This window comes from Pelophylax lessonae (assembly GCF_965119305.1).
Source record: "Pelophylax lessonae genome assembly, chromosome: 11".
NCBI lineage: Eukaryota > Metazoa > Chordata > Amphibia > Anura > Ranidae > Pelophylax > Pelophylax lessonae.
This window is the reverse complement of record NC_138778.1, coordinates 203,128,181-203,141,456: the sequence shown is the minus strand read 5'-3', so window position 1 is coordinate 203,141,456 and position 13,276 is coordinate 203,128,181. Positions and strand designations below refer to the sequence as shown.

The 13,276-nt window shown below is 41.5% G+C and overlaps 1 protein-coding gene across 1 annotated transcript in view; it reads right to left on the bottom strand.

The window, feature by feature from the left end:
• The window catches only part of SLC17A9 (solute carrier family 17 member 9), a 51,706-nt gene that overhangs the window by 21,918 nt on the left and 16,512 nt on the right, over positions 1–13,276 (bottom strand). The window contains exons 2-5 of the mRNA XM_082272396.1: positions 12,311–12,508; positions 7,098–7,237; positions 5,500–5,599; positions 1,039–1,160 (exon numbers count right to left, since the gene is read on the bottom strand). Of these exons, the coding sequence (XP_082128522.1) occupies positions 1,039–1,160; positions 5,500–5,599; positions 7,098–7,237; positions 12,311–12,508 (560 nt within the window). The remainder of the gene's footprint in view (positions 1–1,038; positions 1,161–5,499; positions 5,600–7,097; positions 7,238–12,310; positions 12,509–13,276) is intronic.

The window sequence follows — 13,276 nt, the reverse complement described above, 5'->3', positions numbered from 1 at the left end:
GCAATAAATTGGAAGTAGATAAGAAAAAAAAGACATCATGAGAGATGCATGAAATGTCAAACTAGTAATAAAATGTGAACAATGCCTAACATTCATGGTAGTGAATCACACAATGTATACATCATAATAGTACAGTATATCTCAGTCTCATAAATATCCATAAATACATATATCATAATAGAGGAGTATAATGCATCCTGAACTGACGCGTTTCGCGAGCTGTAAGCTCGCTTCTTCAGAGTAAATGCATAAGATATACGTCTAAAAAGAGAGAAACACACATATATTGGAGTAACAAAAAATGATTGAATAAAGAAAAAGTAAATAAAAAATAAAAAAGTTTTCTGTAAATATGAGGGACTCAGACACTTCCTGTGAGCATTTGGCACTCTGAGTCCCTCATATTTACAGAAAACTTTATTTACTTTTTCTTTATTCAATCATTTTTTGTTACTCCAATATATGTGCGTTTCTCTCTTTTTAGACATATTTCTTATGCATTTACTCTGAAGAAGCGAGCGTACAGCTCGCGAAACGAATCAGCCAAAGATGCATTATACTCATCTATTATGATATATGTATTTATGGCTATTTATGAGACTGAGATATACTGTACTATTATGATGTATACATTGTGTGATTTACTACCATGAATGTAATGCATTGTCCACATTTATTACTAGTTTGACATTTCATGCATCTCAGCGCATGATGTCTTTTTTCTTATCTACTTCCAATTTATTGCAATAAAAGCTACCTTTTTTATTTATCTTATTTTGTCTTTCATTTCCAGCCACATGTACTCACCTCATGTAAAGCCCCACGGGCCATTTCCCTCTTTTTCTATGTATTTTAAAAAAAAGTTTTGGTTAGAGATATGGTTAATGGGCTTATTGATGACCAGACTTCAGGTTTCATTTTATCATGCCAAGCCAAAAAGAAAGATTACCCTTGAATGGCTAAAATTTGCAGCAGATCTTCTCTGAGCTTTAGTTGTACCCCCTTAGGGTATCCCAGATGTACAGGAGGGTGACTTACTTTGCATGTAGGTGCCCAGGCAGTAGCTCCACACAAGGGCAAGGAATCCAGCAAAATAAAAGACATAATCCCAGCCGTACCAATCCTGAAGAAGAGAACCAGCTCCTCCAATCAGCAGTGTCCTGCAACATTGAGACAGAGTGTAAATACAGCAATACACACAACTATCACTGCTTATTTGTTGCCTTCCCTTATTTTAGTTGTAGGGACAGCCTCATTGGGTGTCTCTGTGCTTCTCTATTAAATGCAGCCAGATCATGGCTGGTGGGAGGGGACAGCAAAGTGCTGTACATATCTTCCTAAAAACATTACAGCACCCTGCCTCAGTACTCCTCCTAAGAGCCCTCAGCCCTGAAGCAAGCAGTGGGGGGGCTCTTGGGAGGAGGTATGCAAATGTCAAAATTACTTGATGGGTGAATGACAGTGGAGTGCGGGAGGAGTGGGTGCACATAGGCAGACTGCATTTGCATACAGACGACCCTGGCCTACAGATAGAAACAAATAAAAGAAAAAAAGAAGAGAAAGACCAGCACTAGAATCACAAGAGAAAAAGTTGAGCACTAAAATCACAAGATAAAAGACCAGCATTAGATTTAGAAGAAAAAAAGACCAGCACTAGAACAAGAGAAAGACCAGCAGTAGTTTTAGAAGAGAGACCAGCACTAAAATCAGAAGAGAAAGACCAGCACTAGAATCAGAAAAGAAAGACCAGCACTAGAAAAAGAAGGGAAAAGCCAGCACTAGAATCACAAGAGAAAAGCCAGCACTAGATTTAGATGAGAAAGACCAGAACTAGAATCAGAAGAGAAAAGGCCAGCACTAAAATTACAAGAGAAAGAGTAGCACTAAAATCACAGGAAAAAGGCCGGCACCAGAGTCAGAGCACTAGAATCACAAGAGAAAAGCCAGCACTAGAATCACAAGAGAAAAGCCAGCACTAGAATTAGATGAGAAAGACCAGCACTAGAATCACAAGAGAAAGACCAGCACTAGAATTAGATGAGAAAGACCAGCACTAGAATTAGATGAGAAAGACCAGCACTAGAATTAGATAAGAAAGACCAGCACTAGAATTAGAGGAGAAAGACCAGAACTAGAATCAGAAGAGAAAAGGCCAGCACTAAAATTACAAGAGAAAGAGTAGCACTAAAATCACAGGAAAAAGGCCGGCACCAGAGTCAGAGCACTAGAATCACAAAAGAAAAGCCAGCACTAGAATCACAAGAGAAAAGCCAGCACTAGAATCACAAGAGAAAAGCCAGCACTAGAATCGCAAGAGAAAAGCCAGCACTAGAATTAGATGAGAAAGACCAGCACTAGAATCACAAGAGAAAGACCAGCACTAGAATTAGATGAGAAAGACCAGCACTAGAATCACAAGAGAAAGACCAGCACTAGAATTAGATGAGAAAGACCAGCACTAGAATTAGATGAGAAAGACCAGCACTAGAATTAGATGAGAAAGACCAGCACTAGAATTAGAGGAGAAAGACCAGCACTAGAATTAGAGGAGAAAGACCAGCACTAGAATTAGAGGAGAAAGACCAGCACTAGAATTAGAGGAGAAAGACCAGCACTAGAATTAGAGGAGAAAGACCAGCACTAGAATTAGAGGAGAAAGACCAGCACTAGAATTAGAGGAGAAAGACCAGCACTAGAATTAGAGGAGAAAGACCAGCACTAGAATTAGAGGAGAAAGACCAGCACTAGAATCAGAAGAGAAAGGCCAGCACTAGAATTAGAGGAGAAAGACCAGCACTAGAATTAGAGGAGAAAGACCAGCACTAGAATCACAAGAGAAAGACCAGCACTAGAATTAGATGAGAAAGACCAGCACTAGAATCACAAGAGAAAGACCAGCACTAGAATCACAAGAGAAAGACCAGCACTAGAATCACAAGAGAAAGACCAGCACTAGAATTAGATGAGAAAGACCAGCACTAGAATTAGATGAGAAAGACCAGCACTAGAATTAGAGGAGAAAGACCAGCACTAGAATTAGAGGAGAAAGACCAGCACTAGAATTAGAGGAGAAAGACCAGCACTAGAATTAGATGAGAAAGACCAGCACTAGAATCACAAGAGAAAGACCAGCACTAGAATTAGATGAGAAAGACCAGCACTAGAATTAGATGAGAAAGACCAGCACTAGAATTAGATGAGAAAGACCAGCACTAGAATTAGATGAGAAAGACCAGCACTAGAATTAGAGGAGAAAGACCAGCACTAGAATTAGAGGAGAAAGACCAGCACTAGAATTAGAGGAGAAAGACCAGCACTAGAATTAGAGGAGAAAGACCAGCACTAGAATTAGAGGAGAAAGACCAGCACTAGAATTAGAGGAGAAAGACCAGCACTAGAATTAGAGGAGAAAGACCAGCACTAGAATCAGAAGAGAAAGGCCAGCACTAGAATTAGAGGAGAAAGACCAGCACTAGAATTAGAGGAGAAAGACCAGCACTAGAATCACAAGAGAAAGACCAGCACTAGAATTAGATGAGAAAGACCAGCACTAGAATCACAAGAGAAAGACCAGCACTAGAATCACAAGAGAAAGACCAGCACTAGAATCACAAGAGAAAGACCAGCACTAGAATTAGATGAGAAAGACCAGCACTAGAATTAGATGAGAAAGACCAGCACTAGAATTAGAGGAGAAAGACCAGCACTAGAATTAGAGGAGAAAGACCAGCACTAGAATTAGAGGAGAAAGACCAGCACTAGAATTAGAGGAGAAAGACCAGCACTAGAATCAGAAGAGAAAGGCCAGCACTAGAATTAGAGGAGAAAGACCAGCACTAGAATTAGAGGAGAAAGACCAGCACTAGAATCACAAGAGAAAGACCAGCACTAGAATTAGATGAGAAAGACCAGCACTAGAATCACAAGAGAAAGACCAGCACTAGAATTAGATGAGAAAGACCAGCACTAGAATCACAAGAGAAAGACCAGCACTAGAATTAGATGAGAAAGACCAGCACTAGAATTAGATGAGAAAGACCAGCACTAGAATTAGAGGAGAAAGACCAGCACTAGAATTAGAGGAGAAAGACCAGCACTAGAATCACAAGAGAAAGACCAGCACTAGAATTAGATGAGAAAGACCAGCACTAGAATCACAAGAGAAAGACCAGCACTAGAATCAGAAGAGAAAGGCCAGCACTAGAATCACAAGAGAAAGACCAGCACTAGAATCACAAGAGAAAGACCAGCACTAGAATCACAAGAGAAAGGCCAGCACTAGAATCACAAGAGAAAGGCCAGCACTAGAATCACAAGAGAAAGACCAGCACTAGAATCACAAGAGAAAGACCAGCACTAGAATCACAAGAGAAAGGCCAGAACTAGAATCACAAGAGAAAGGCCAGCACTAGAATCACAAGAGAAAGGCCATCACTAGAATCACAAGAGAAAGGCCAGCACTAGAATCACAAGAGAAAGACCAGCACTAGAATCACAAGAGAAAGACCAGCACTAGAATCACAAGAGAAAGGCCAGAACTAGAATCACAAGAGAAAGGCCAGCACTAGAATCACAAGAGAAAGACCAGCACTAGAATCACAAGAGAAAGGCCAGCACTAGAATCACCAGAGAAAGGCCAGCGCTAGAATCACAAGAGAAAGGCCAGCACTAGAATCACAAGAGAAAGGCCAGCACTAGAATCACAAGAGAAAGGCCAGCACTAAAATCACCAGAGAAAGCCCAGCACTAGAAATCACAAGAGAAAGGCCAGCACTAGAATCACCAGAGAAAGGCCAGCACTAGAAATCACAAGAGAAAGGCCAGCACAAAAATTACAAGAGAAAGACCAGCACAAAAATTACAAGAGAAAGACCAGCACTAGACACTGAAAAGAAAGACCAGCACTAAAATCTGAAGCGAAAGGCCAGCACTAGAACCAGAAGAGAAAAAACAGCACTACAGTCAGAAGAGAAAGGCCAGCCCAAGATTTAGATGAGAAAGTCCAGCACTAGAATCCGAAGAGGAAGACCAGCACCAGACCAGCACCAGAATCTGAAGAGGAAGACCGGCACCAGAATCTGAAGAGGAAGACCAGCACCAGAATCTGAAGAGGAAGACCAGCACCAGAATCTGAAGAGGAAGACCAGCACCAGAATCTGAAGAGGAAGACCAGCACCAGAATCAGAAGAGGAAGACCAGCACTAGAATCAGAAGAGAAAGGCCAGCACCAGAATCTGAAGAGGAAGACCAGCACCAGAATCAGAAGAGAAAGGCCAGCACTAGAATCAGATAAGAAAGACTAGCACGAGATTTAGGTGAGAAAGGCCAGTACTAGAAATCAGTAGAGAAAGACCAACACTAGAATTAGTAGAGATACACCAGCACTAGTCTTCTTAAAAACCAAGAGTAAAAGAATGAGCCATGGAGAGAAACCCTGGAGGGAATCTGAGATGACAGATAAAACATCTGAGAAGACAAGATTTCAGAAGTCAAGTTTACCCGCACTGAGAGCCACAACCAACAAAGCTACAGAAGAAGCCGCGTTCTTTGTCACGGACTCGCATAGCGAACACGCTGCTTAAAGATGGAAAGTGAACTCCTAGAAGATAAATACAAAGAATTAATGGTTACATAGTAGATAAGGGTGAATAAATGACAGAGGTGATACAGGTCCTTCAAGTTCAACCTCTATGTGCATGAAAGTTTCATACGTTTCTAAAACAAAATTGGTGTAAGATGGTTGGTGGTTGGAGAAATCCCCATAGACATATAGAAGGCTACCAATTAAATTAGGCTACGAAGGAGGTCCCTCTACTTTCCACAGCTGGCTGTCTGGAATCACATGTCTGGAAGCATGGGATGTTGTATAAGGCTTGGTTAAACTTGTATAAAGCTTCGAGCGGCTTGTGATCTGTTCCCCAAATGACTACATGAGTGTAGTGCACTAGTGAAATCGGTCTGTAACAAGAATTTGTCACTCTGCCCACCTGGAGCAAAGTGATTGGTTCTGTTGTTGGACACCCCATTCCACCCATCTGTCAGGGCAATGTGCCCAACACAGGCCCAAACACTGTACTCCGGGAACAAGAGAGTAGGTTGTATGCGTCCCCATACTTAGATTTCTGAACGTCCTGACAGGCAATTGAGGGCGGAGGAAGACTAAAGTATATATTAATGGATGGGGGAGGGTGGCTATTAAGAGAACCTGTCAACTTTGCCTTCAATGGGATTCTATTTAGGGCTCCCAGTGCTTAAGACATTGATTCAAACAGGATTGTGGAGCAGATGCCCACCTTAGCCCTGGTCTGCAGCCATGCCATGCTCTGCACTATACAGTGCAGACAGGCTGAATGTAAACAAAGCAATGTTTACACTGAACCAGACTTGCGATGACAGCTCTCAAATCAAGGGAAGGAAAAGATAGAAGTGATGAGGGGAGTGGTAAGGAGATGCATGTCATTCGCTTCTACTGGTTATAGAAGTGATGAGGTGCGTGGCAAGGATATGCATGGCATTAGCTTCTACTGATTATAGAAGTGATGAGGTGAGTGGCAAGGAGATGCATGGCATTAGCTTCTACTGGTTATAGAAGTGATGAGATGAGTGGCAAGGAGATGCATGGCATTAGCTTCTACTGGTTATAGAAGTGATGAGGTGAATGGTAAGGAGATGCATGGCATTAGCTTCTACTGATAATAGAAGTGATGAGGTGAGTGGCAAGGAGATGCATGGCATTAGCTTCTACTGGTTATAGAAGTGATGAGGTGAATGGTAAGGAGATGCATGGCATTAGCTTCTACTGGTGATAAATGGGTATCTGGAGAGGACTCGTGCACACTAGAAAGTCCAACTCTATTCACAATGCAGGTCAGTACCCTAAAGAGACCATGTGTGCCACCCACCCCCAAACACAGGTCTACCAAATACAATGGAATTATCTTGGTCCATGCATCTTGCTGCATCTGGTGGGATCATGACTGATGGGAGTTACTACAAGGAATCAAGAGATGGGAAACCTGGCCTTACGGTACAACACCTTGGAAGGACCCCTTTACCAATCACCGCTGCCCCAAAGATACTGAGCGCCCATATCTCACCTTGTAACAGTCCCATTAGGAAGCGCAGGAAACTGACCAGGTAGAGGGATGCCGTGGTGGCACGAGCAGCCAGAGGAGTCACAATTGTGATGAGCCCCCATAGCAGAGCGGACACCAGGAGAACTCTTTCCCCGCCGACTCTAGAGATGGAAGACAGAATGTTATCAGCAGGAAGAGGACATAAGAACTGGGTGAGGTCATCCCAGCAACCATTCAGCCTCTCCCTTTCATGTTGTCCAAGGTAGACTGGACAATAAAATGGAAAATACTAACTGGTTACAAAGTTAAACACACAGGTGTCCATGAATAAAAATATATGCCGTGCAGAGGTCTTAAGATGGATACACACTATACAACTTTTGTTGATTGATTTCCTTTAGATTTACCTTCAATTACGTAGTGTAAGGGCCTGCCAGATTGTATACAAATTGAAAGTGTTTAGATTTGACCTCATATTATATGGTTTTGGTAAGTCTAAAGGAAAAAATCTAAAGACAATTGTATAGTGTGTATGGCTGGATACACACTATACTACTTTCTTTCGTTTTTTTCCTTTAGGTCTGACCTCATATTATACGGTTTTGGTAAATCTAAACACTTGCAATTGTTTGCACTACACAGTTGAAGGTAAATCTAAAGGAAATCTAACAACAAAAGTTGTATAGTGTGTATCCAGCTTTAGGCATTCGAACAGGCGCAACAAATGATCCCTGGATTGTTTGCAACATGATTACCTCCTATGATCGTCACCTCCATCTACTGATCACAATACAGTATTTTTACAAAATGCCTCAAGTGATAACAATACCACATTATGGTCACTAGAGGATCACAGGGAATAATCATATTACAAACAATACAGAGATCCCTCCTTGTCCCAGTACAAATCCTTAAGACTTTAGGCATTCATGTTTTTTATACATATACCCCATACAGTTACCGTCTAGACCAGGCATGCCCAACCTGCGGCTCGGGGGCCGAATGCGGCCCGGAACCACAGGCAATGCGGCGCACTGCCCCCTGACAATTTTATTTTTTTGCTAGGGAGGAAGGAAGTCGAGTCGGGGGCACGGCCACAGAGGCTGCCTCGGAGGGGATCATCCACTAGTTGTGTTAAATTAGTGCTGGGGGGGGCGTGGCAGCACGGGAGGGCACGGCGGCATTTTATTACTTATATACCTTAACTATAGTATATATTATATATGCGGCCCGAGAAAATTTCTCTACACTCAGTGTGGCCCAGAGAAGCCAAAAGGTTGGACACCCATGGTCTAGAGTAGACCCTTATATATGAAATATTTCATTTGGCACCACATTTTTAATATTATAAAATATTATATGGATTTTTCCCATCCACCACATGCGGTTGATGTGTACAGTGTACAGTAGTCACCAGAATCCCCAGGGACCACTAGGTTTTGTATAGATAGGACACCAGACCATCCAGAGATTCTTTCACAGGGAACGATATTCGCCTTAATGCATAACCTCCCCGCAGATATCATACAACAAAAAGGTAAAAAAAAACAAGGCGATCGTGCAACACCGTTTATTAAAAATATCCCCTATAAAACATCTCTAGGTAATCTGCTTATGTTAAAAGTGCCTAGACCAGCACCAGCTCGAATCGGTTCTACCAAACCCCTCAATCCTCGATACCGGTAAGATCTCACCCCTCGCTCTGATCCGCCGCTCAGCGTACGTTCCCCGGAGGTACCGGATAGGACATCAATGGTTTGATATAAACTTCAAACAGCAACCAGATCTCAATGCATTTCACCTGTCATAGGCATCATCAGGAAATCCGGTTGCCGCCTTAAACACTGAGATCTTAATAGCTACTGGTCCCTTCTCATTGGTGGACCACCACTGAGCACAATTACTTGTTTTATAAAATGGGTTTGGAATATTCTTACTGTTACTCATTCAGCCATATGGATATAACCATATATAACGCCCTGAGATTATTAAAGCAACAAATGAATACTTTAATAATCCTGCACTTCCAGGTAAGGTAAGGACTATCGAGCTGGCATCGCTCTTTACAATTAGTTTACAATCAGAAACAACATCCAAATGCAGATCTAAAAAAACATCCATACTCCCGTACATATAGAAATCAAATAATATGTACTGCATGTGTAGCACTGCTGCCCCCTTGAGGACTACTGAATTCCTCACCTTTTCGGGTCCCTCTGGGTTACCGGTAGCAACTGCATGCAGAAACTTTACTTTCTGGCTCAGTCTATGAACAGTCGCAGTGATGGCAAATCTTGGCACCCCAGATGTTTTGGAACTACATTTCCCTTGATGCTCATTCACTCTGCAGTGTAGTTGAGCATCATGGGAAATGTAGTTCCAAAACATCTGGGGTGCCAAGGTTCACCATCACTGGTCTAGGGGTTGTTGTTTTATTATAAATAGGGATGGGAGAAGGGAAGGGTGGGATACCCCAAAATTCGAACTATTCATAATTCTGAGGACTTCTACTAGATGAATTGTAGATAACGAATCTCTGAACAAAAGACTTGGTTGCACACTATCTTCAGTGTACTCGCCCAGCACCCTCTTTCACTCCACCAGCTGACACCCGTCCTCTCACTACTCTACTCCTGGGTGGCCCCCTTCCTGGTCAGGCCCCTAGACACGATCCCCTGTACTCACGATACTGCTTTTCCAGGTTCTCCAGTGTCTCAACCCCTCTTAGTCAGCTCTCCTGGACCTCTGGGTTCAGCTCCTTCCTTCTGGCTTACCATGCCGACTGCCTGTGACCATACACTAACTGCTGCAGAAGAGGAGGCAGCCTCCACCCTCCTTCTGGGACTCTACTCACCAGCCAAAGACTCCGAGCACATGCGCTCCTGGCTTTTATACTACACCCCACAATGCACCAAGACAGCAGTCTGTGCCAATCACTGGGGCTGTATCAAAGCCTGTGTACCCATTGGTCAGGTTTCCTCCACTGTCCAACATGCCTCCCTATTGGACCAGTGAGGACACTCCCTCAGACCAGATGATTCACACACTGAGCAGACCTAACCCACAGATCCTGCTCTCTGTTAAGCAGAGAGAATATCGAATTTACCTGCTGCTCCTCTGATAGGCAGACAGAGCCAAAAACTATACTTTCTCTCTAGCACCTACCTAGGATCTCTCTCTCTCTCTCGTTCCTCTAGTAATCTGACGCGTTTCAGGTGACCACCACCTTTCTTCAGGGGTATAGGAGATGGAGGTTACAAGGTTCCCAGAAATGAGGATATTTATATGATAAGAAAAGAAGCCATTATGCTACTGGAGGAACACTTAGGCAGGCCATACACTATGCGAATTTTAAACAATCTGATCGATAAACGAAAGCGGCTCTCGTGTACAGTATGCGAGTGTACCATCAATGTGCTTCAAGATGTACTTTCAAACACAATTTTTTTGTGCCAGTATGGGAAGTGATGCAATGCTGTTTTGACCTTTTAACCACACCTCAACTGGACACACCCCCTACTGTAACCGCACCTCCACTGGACACACCCCTTACTGTAACCACACCTCCACTGGACACACCCCCTACTGTAACCACACCTCCACTGGACACACCCCCTACTGTAACCACACCTCCACTGGACACACCCCCTACTGTAACCACACCTCCACTGGACACAGCCCCTACTGTAACCGCACCTCCACTGGACACACACCCTACTGTAACCACACCTCCACTGGACACACCCCCTACTGTAACCACACCTCCACTGGACACACCCCCTACTGTAACCACACCTCCACTGGACACAGCCCCTACTGTAACCGCACCTCCACTGGACACACACCCTACTGTAACCACACCTCCACTGGACACACCCCCTACTGTAATCACACCTCCACTGGACACACCCCCTACCGTAACCACACCTCCACTGAACACACCCCCTACCGTAACCACACCTCCACTGAACACACCCCCTACTGTCCTGTGTTTTGTTAGGTGAAATCACGCAACTCCCCCATTAATGATACGAAATTTGGCCAATTTTTGCAAAAAAAACCCAACATGTTGGATCAGTCAATTTTAGCTGTCGTACACAAATTGCGTGTCGCACATACCACACTAACGATACGAAAAATTATCAATTTTACGTTCGATTTGGATTTCCGTTCGAAAATCGCATCATGTATGGCCTGCCTTACTCCCAAGAAGGAGGCTGTAACATTTTTGTTAAGATAATCTCCATAGCCATATTACTTTTATGATTATCATTGGGTTCGTATGTCTGTACACAATAACTAAGTGATATACTTTATATTTTTATATGGAACAAATAACATTTATATTATTTACAAATGTTGGTTAGCGGTTGCCTTTATAGTTCCATTTACCAAGGGGGTTAATTTTCTTTACTATTTCCTCAAGGGATGGTGGTCACCTCTATCCAGGACTTCAAGTGATTGGATATTTTTTTTTTTCCGCTTTTAGAAAATATATCATGTTTGGGGAGTTTTATGTAATCTTTAGGCCAAAAATTATTTTTTAGACATGTGCAAAAAATGGTATAAGATGAGTTCACTTTTGGGAACATGTTACATGTTCTACCCGTAAGCTTTGTCAGTTTAAAAAAATAAAATTTATTAAAAAAATATATATATATAAAAAAAAAAAAAATAATAAAAAAAATATATTAAAAAAAAAAAAAGATAAATAAAATAATAATAAAACAAAATGGCTCCTAACTTTTAAGCTGGCTCCTAGACTCAAAGCAAATTTGTCAAGCCCTGTAGTAAGGTGTTGTACAAACTGTTGACACTCTACATGTATAAAATAATAATAAATAATAATAATAAAATGTATAAAAATAATAATAATAAATAATAATAATAATAAATGTATAAAAATAATAATAATAATAAAAATAATAATAATTGTATAAAATATTAATAAATGTATAATACAATTTTTTTAATTAATAATTATTAATACTAATATTACTATAATGTGCGTAGTATCAATATATTCCATATTTCATATTTGTACAATACATTTTCTTTAATAATAAAAAGATAAAATATCAGTTCATAAATGGAGGGTAAAAAGAAAGAATTTTCCATCATGGTGGGAATATTCTGCAAGCTATAGAAATGAAAACTAAATCTGACCACAAGGGCGCCCCCTACAGTGCCAAGGCTTCAGCTGGCATTTCAGGGTTCTACCTCCAGCTACTCACTTGTCGCTCAGGTGACCTCCGGCGATCTGCGTCAGGCAGTAGCCCCAGAAGAAACTGCTTAGAGCCAATCCAGTCTGCTTCTTGTTCCATCCGAACTGCTCGCTCATCGACACCGCGCAGATGGGCAAACTGGAGCGGGCGCAGTACAGGAAGCATGTCCCCGCCAGGAGGGTGAACATCCAGAGCCGAACCTCCCACCTGCCAACACAGAACCAACCATTTCAATATCTAAATGACACATCACATCCATATACAATGTATTAAATAAAGCTCATAGAACACCCATCGATTTTTATACAATCTCCACATTTATTTTATGGTCTGCCAAGTGTAGTGACCAATCAGATTTTTTTGCTTCTGTGTGTGGCCACCTCTTAGCAAGACATAGCTAAACAGGTCTGAAACAGGAAAAAAAAAATAGAAAAAAAGCTTTATTCCAAAGGACATGTTACCCCCTTCTCGCCCAGCCACGGCGTCCCTTTAACCACTTGAGCTCCAAGCAGTTTTCCCTCCATGACCAGACCATTTTTTTTTTTGCTTTTCAGCACTGCGCTACTTTAACTGGTAATTGCTCGGTTATGCAACACTATAGCCATAAATGCAACACTGCACTCATAAATTAAATGAAATAAATTGAAAATATGAATGAAATAATATATTAATTTATTAAATTAATAAAATGTAATTAATTAAAAAAAAAAAAACAGTATTTTCAACTTTCTGTTACAAAACATATCCAATAAAATCCAATTTCTAAGTTTGGCCAAAAATGTATTCTACTTCAGGTCTTTGGTACAAAAAAAAAATAATAAGTGCTTGGTCAAGCAACACTGTACCCATAAATGCAACACTACACTTATAAATGAAATGGATAGCATTTTTCTTTTAAAATAGAGCTATAAACAAAAAAAGAAAAAAAAAAAATGCAGAAATTTTTTTTGTTTTTTCAAAAACAATATTTTTAGC